The following is a 7,037-nucleotide window of genomic DNA, read 5'->3' as shown; positions in this document are numbered from 1 at the left end:
AAATGACAGAGAAATTCACTGAAGGGTGCAGGCAGGCTAGAGGTAATCCATAGGAAAGGCCTGCTGGGTAGTGGAAAAACTCACTGGAGGGTTGGGTAGGCCAGAGCTGGTTGGTCTACCCCATCAAGCCTCCCTTATGTTGATTTGGGGGCCCCACCAAAAGACAAAACAGCTCAAAAGTACCAAGAGAAACCCCTTTCTCTTTGTGTGGCTTACATTGTTCCTCCAGCACCCTCTATTGACAAAGCCAGCCAACAAAAGGGAACTGTTTCCAGGGTCCAGCTCCAGTATCACAAGCAGGGCAAAGAGGACAATAAGGGCATGTATACTGTGATCCCATTTTTGTATCAGAAAAAAATTTATGCCCAGAAATAAGACTGGGAGAATATACAACAACATATTGGTTATCTTTAGTTTCTTCTCTGTGCTCTTCTCTACTCTTGATTTTTCCTATAATGAGCATGTAGTATTTTTATGATCAAAAATGGAAAAAGTGGGAACTCCCCTGGCAGTCCAGTGGTTGACTCTGCACTTCCAATGCAGGGGGCGCGCGTTGCAGGGGTCACAGGTTCGATCCCTGGTCGGGGAATTAGGATCCTGCATGCCACGAGGCGCAGCCAAAAAAAAAAAGTGTTTCTCTGTAATTTTATTTTATTTTTCGCTGCACTATGTGTGGCATGCGGGATCTTAGTTCCCCAACCAGGGATCAAACCCGCGCCCACTGCAGTGGCAGCGCAGAGTCTTAACCACGGGGCCAGCAGGGAAGTCTGTTTCTCTGTAATTTTGAAAGATTATTCCTCTAAAATTATGGGGAAAGACCGATCATGAAACATATTAAGGTTTGGATCTTCTTTTAAAATTATGTATTTCTACTTGAGATGCTATCTGTTGATCCCTGTCATGACAGATAGGCAAATTAACACAATTTATACTTAACTCCCACTACCTCTCCTCCTCTATTCTACAAAAATAATTTCCAATTGTTTAATGTCAGTTCCATATTTAAATTGATTCAACACTCCTCATCCATTGTTTTACAATGTTCTCTGAGGTCCTGAATGTTTATTTTCACTCATTTCTTCATTGGCTATATATATCTCATTGCCCAGCAGTTCTTTTCAAAAAGGGCTGCCTGTCATACTCCCTGAGTTTTTACCTACTTGAGAACGTTTGCCTATTTTAATATGAGGGAACAGTTTGCCAGGTAAAAAATGATCAAGTCACACTTTGTGTCTCTTCAGAACTTTACAGGCATTATGATACTCTGGCATGAGTGTAACATGGAGGAGTATAAACTCAGCCTGAAATTCCCTCTTGCCCATTACTTGCTTCTCTGCCTCAGATCTTCATTTGTTCATTTATTCCTGAAATTTAGTTACTTCACCAGGCTATGCCTTGGTGTGGACTGTTCTATATCAACTTTCTATGGACTACACTGTATCCTTCCAATAGACTCAAGTCTTTATTTCAGCCACATTTCCTTCTGTTATGTTTGAATGGTTTTTTTTTCCTTCTGTTTGTTCTTTTCTCTTCTTTAGGAACACTAATTATATATATATTTGAATATCTTTCTGTAGAAACTTGTTTTCTCTATAATCATATTTATATCCACTGCATTCTGTGTCATCTCTCCAGGCCTCATCATGTCCCTGTAGTGATTATTTTTCTTTTTTCTTTGATGAGTTTCATCTATGTAATGCATTTAGTTTTCCCTTCCACTTTTTTCCTTCAGCTCTGCCAGATTACTTCTCACTTCTTTTTATTCTTTTATAATCTACAATCTATTTTGAGCTCTTACATGTCTTCTTTGAGTTTTCATTTAAACAGTGGTTTTGTCTATAATTTCTTTGAGATAGTTGAGAGCTCTGCTGAATGCGTCCTATTAATTCCTTTGCTGTTCCTCTTGGGTGTATGCTCCTAATCCCTCTGTTACTCATGTTGCTTTCTTTCCTAAAGCAACAACCACCTGTTTTCAAGCACACATCCCACAAAGTTACCTGAATGATTACTACTCAACAGTGCATGAAGCAGGTTCTCTATGAAAGAGGGAAGAGGCAGAGGGAATTGAGCAAGGGCATCTCAAAGCCTTCATACAGATCTGCTGCCACAAACACCTTCTCATCAAATCTACAGGCATTATCTCCCTTCAGCTTTTGGTTTCCAGGAGATCAACATGGCACAGAAAAAGCCCTGTAGATCACTGGACTTTCATAGCACAGTCTGACAGTCACACTCATCTCCTTTCTTCATCTTGCTCCACCGCTGCCAGTGTTCCTCAGCCAGGTACCAGGTGGAAGACAACCTAAATGATCTGCCGGCACCGTTTCTTCTTTAGCATCTTCCCCTGCCACTCTGATATGTCAGACTAGATCTCTGTGGGACAGTCCCTGCTTCTGTCACCTGCCTCCCCGCCATGGCTCTAGATCTCTTCACTCTAATTAGAAGATCACTGACCATGCCTTTCAGGATATGATACTTTGGGAGACATCTGTATATGACCCTTTTTTTGAAGATGGAGTTCACCTCATTTGTCATTCTTTTAACTGTTTTCAGTGGGTTTTGAGAAATGCCTTTTCCATCTTTTAAACTGCTTCTAAATTTTGAACAGTATATATCAAACAAACCCCCCAAAAAATCACTTTAAGGGAAAATTATGACAAAGCCAATTCTTTCCAGTATTTTATTTGAATGTTAAATAAATAAAATCCAGCCTAGATATGGAGGTTTGTGCTAGGGACACATTACTTAATGATAATTCTTGGGCATAAAGGGTAATGATTAATGATAATAGCAGTAATAGTAACAGCAGCTGACACTTACATAGTGCTTTCTATATGCCAAGCATGGTTCTAAATGTTTTACATATATTTAATTCTCATAACAACTCTATGAGGTAAATACTATTATTATCTCCATTTTAGAGATGAGGAAACAGGCACAGAGAGCTGCAGCAACTTGCCTAACGTCACACAGTCAGTAAGTGATGGAGATAGGATTCAAACCCAGGCAGTTTGCCCGACAGTCAATTAAGAATCCACACTCTTAATCTCTATGCTGTGTTGCCTCTTATTCATTGCAAAAAGATTACTGACTAGAGTGTTCCAATCCTCCGGGCCAAGGTGAAATGGCTCTCTCAAGGAGCTCAGACATGTGTTTTTGTGACTGGGCAAGGTCAGCGATTTGATGATATGAACACTCAAAAGCAATAAACTCACCTGTCTTCCAGTTGCAGGAGGATACAAAATTTCCATACAAAGGAGGCAGTTCCACCAGAATACCAGAAAGAAAAATGCCAGGTCTGAGAAAGGGAGAATTGATTTCTATTAAAATGGCAGCCAAGCATTTTTATTCTGAGGCATAGTTTCATATTTGTTTAACTCTCATGATATATTGGGAGGAATGGTTAGTGGATCAGTTATTAATTTATCATATCTCAACTCCAAATCTACCCTTCTTTGCTTTGCTTAAGTTACTGGATATGGACCATTTCTCCTTTGCCAGCTGGTACAAGATTTAGATTTTGTCAATAGAGGATGCTGGAGGGAAATGCAAGGCCATAGGAAAAGGAAGGAACTTCTTTTCCTGGTGCTGGGGTGCTATTTTATTTATTGGTGTGGCTCCCAGCAGATCAACTTGTGGGAGGCCTGGTGGCAATCACCCTAGTGAGTTGCTTCCTGTGAACCCATTCTGGCCTGGCCTCAGGGCCCAGCAGGTTCCTACTCCATCAAACAGGCCACTTCCAGCTCCAGACTGCCCACCTCCAGTGAATTCTTCCACCACCCTGCAGGCCACCCCCACACACCAGCTCCAGCCTGCACCCCGGCAAGTTTCTTCTCCACCAATAGGGTGTGTGTTCCTGTGGTAGCCACAATCCCTCTGAAAAACGTCTGAATCTCAGCTCCAGCAGGGAAGAGTCTTCTTCCAAGTTCCTTGTTCCTCCCTCTGAGACTTCCCAGTGTAGGAAAGAGGTGAAAATTTGTATTTTAGGAATTATAGAATGGTCTACTTATTATTTCAGATTCTGAGACCAAAAATAAGATGAAAGATTGAAAGACAAAGATGGAAATTTCTGAAGAAAAAGATTCAGCAAGGGCTGTATCAGAAAGACTCCAAAGACAGATCTCCCAGGAATGTGGGTTAGTTGAAACTGGTGATCCTGAGGACAGGGTATTGAGGTATTGGGTAAGCCCCTTAGAGGATGCAGTGGGACATCCCCCTTCCCAAGAGAGAGGTATCAGGGAAGTGAATCTGATCCCCAAGAAAGCCATTGCAGGGGAGAGAGTCCATGGATGTAAAGAAAGAGAAAAAATACTTTCTGCAGGAGAAAGATCCCACAGATATGAAGTCTGTGGCCAGAGCTTCAAACAGAAGTCAGAAATAACTGAACATCAGAAAACTGGTAATATAAAGAAAACCTATGAATGTAAGGAATGTGGAAAAACTTTCAATCGGAGCTCAAACCTGATTGTACATCAGAGAATTCATACAGGAAAGAAACCATATGTATGTAGTGAATGTGGAAAAGACTTTAATCAAAGTTCAAATCTTATTATACATCAGAGAATTCATACAGGAAAGAAACCTTATATATGTCATGAATGTGGAAAAGACTTCAATCAGAGATCTAACCTGGTCCGACATAAGAGAATTCATAACGACGAGAATCCCTATGAATGTAAAGAGTGTGGAAAGGCCTTCAAGGGAAGCTCGAACCTTGTCCTGCACCAGAGAATTCACAGTGGAGGGAAGCCATATGTATGTAATGAGTGCGGGAAGGCCTTCAATCAAAGCTCAGATCTTATTATCCATAACAGAATTCACACTGGAGAGAAACCCTATGAATGTTATGAATGTGGACAAACCTTCAGTCAGAGTTCACACCTTGTCACACATCAGAGAATTCATACTGGAGAGAAACCCTTCAAGTGCAACACCTGTGAAAAGGCCTTCAGGCAGCGTTCATGCCTCACAGAACACCAGAGACTCCACAGTGGGGAGAGACCCCATGACTGTCGCAAATGTGGGAAATCCTTCAGTGGGCGCACAGCCTTTCTTAAACATCAGAGACTACATACTGTAAAGGAACTTGAATGTGAAAAAGCCTGCACTTCTGACTTAGCTCTTATCCAACAACAGAAAATTCACAGGGAAGAAAAACCTTATGAATGTACTGAGTGTGGAAAAACTTTCCGGGGAAGTTCAGATCTAATTCGGCATTGGATAACTCACACTGGAGAGAAACCCTATGAATGTAGTGAATGTGGGAAAGCCTTTAGCCAGAGGTCGCACCTTGTTACACATCAGAAAATTCACACTGGAGAGAAACCCTATCAGTGCAATGAATGTGGGAAAGCCTTCCGGCAGCGTTCACTCCTCGTCCAGCATCACAGAATCCACAGTGGTGAGAAACCCTATGAATGTAAGGAATGCGGAAAAGCCTTCATCTGGCGCACGGCTTTTCTCAAACATCAGAGACTTCATACTGGAGAGAAACTTGAGGAAGGTGAGAAAACATTCAGCAAGGAAGAGTTGCTTAGAGAAGAGCGGAGAATTCGCCAAGAAGTGAAAGCTTATCAGTGCAATCAGTGTGGTAGAACTTTCCGAGGCAGCTCAGACCTCATCCGACATCAGGTAACTCATTCAGGAGAGAAACCCTATGAATGTAAAGAATGTGGGAAAACTTTCAATCAGAGCTCAGACCTTATGAGACATCACAGAATTCATAGTGGAGAAAAACCTTATATATGCAATAAATGTGGGAAATCTTTCAGGGGCAGCTCAGATCTCATTAAACACCACCGTGTTCATACTGGAGAGAAACCCTATGAATGCCCTGAATGTGGGAAGGCCTTCAGTCAGAACTCACACCTTGTTAGTCACCAGAGAATTCACACCGGAGAGAAACCCTTTGAATGTAGCAACTGTGGGAAGGCCTTCAGTGGGCACACAGCTTTTCTTAAACATCAGAAACTTCATACTGGAAAGGAGCTTGGGGAACACAAGAGCGTCCACAAACAGGACTTATTCTAATAGGTAACAGAGACCTAATGAACGTAGGAAAAACCGGATGGAGGCCACATCATATTGCACAATAGAAGGTTTTTATTGCTGAAAACTCTTTGAAGGTAGGAAAACATTAGAAGAGCCCTACTGGATGGAAAACATATAAATGTAATGTGGGAAAGCTCTTGGACATAATCACCTTTTTTCTGCCTCAGAGTTGACACTGGAGTATGGTCCCCAGGATAAAATTAATTGAGAATGTTTTACGGTACTTCCATTGTTAATAAAATCATTAGAAATCACTTTGTCAACAACCCCCAAACTAAATTCTTCATGGAAGGAGCCATTTCAATCTCAACTACCTAGTTCAGTGACAAGTATAAATCTGTTTTAGGTACTTTAGAGTGATTAAATCTTTCTCTGGGATGAGTTCGTCCCGTTAGATATATATTTTATACATATTCCCCTTTTATCTCCTTATAAAAATATGCTTATGCATATATGATAATACTAATTAGAATGATCCATTAATTCAGGGGTCCCCAACCTCTGGGCTGCGGACGGGTACTGGGCCGAGGCCTGTAAGGAACCAGACCGCACAGCAGGAGGTGAGCATCGGGCGAGCGATTGAAGCTTCATCTGCCGCTCCCCATCGCTCGCATTACCTCCTGAACCATCCTCCTCCCCCTCCACCCCTGATCCGTGGAAAAATTGTCTTCCACGAAACCGGTCCCTGGTGCCAAGAAGGTTGGGGACCACCGCATTAATTGAGAGGAAACAAAAAATAATAGAAATGACTTGACAACAGGAGAGCTGAAGGCCAGGACACAAAAGCCAAGTGAGGTATTCCCCAGAGGAAGAATGGTGATGATTAGGAGTATCAGGAAATGAAAGAGCAAAGAAAGGACAGTGGGTGTTGGGAATAGGAATAGACTGAGTGCCAGGGAAGAGCATTTAGGTGACCTGAGTTGCTGGGAATTAGAAGAAAGCAACAACTGTGAAAGGTCAGGCGATTAGAGGAGGGTGGTTTTATC

The 7,037-nt window shown here is 41.9% G+C and overlaps 1 protein-coding gene across 1 annotated transcript; it reads left to right on the top strand.

The window, feature by feature from the left end:
• The first annotated feature begins 4,198 nt into the window (after positions 1-4,198).
• Positions 4,199-6,240, top strand: ZNF594 (zinc finger protein 594). The gene is given in 4 exon segments (XM_061176863.1): positions 4,199-4,231; positions 4,477-4,963; positions 5,120-5,447; positions 5,595-6,240. Coding segments are annotated over 4 exon segments (1,284 nt in total). The 3' UTR covers positions 6,031-6,240.
• Positions 6,241-7,037: the final 797 nt, after the last annotated feature.

This window comes from Eubalaena glacialis, chromosome 19 (genome assembly GCF_028564815.1).
Source record: "Eubalaena glacialis isolate mEubGla1 chromosome 19, mEubGla1.1.hap2.+ XY, whole genome shotgun sequence".
Lineage (NCBI taxonomy): Eukaryota > Metazoa > Chordata > Mammalia > Artiodactyla > Balaenidae > Eubalaena > Eubalaena glacialis.
This window is presented reverse-complemented; position numbering and strand designations above follow the sequence as displayed.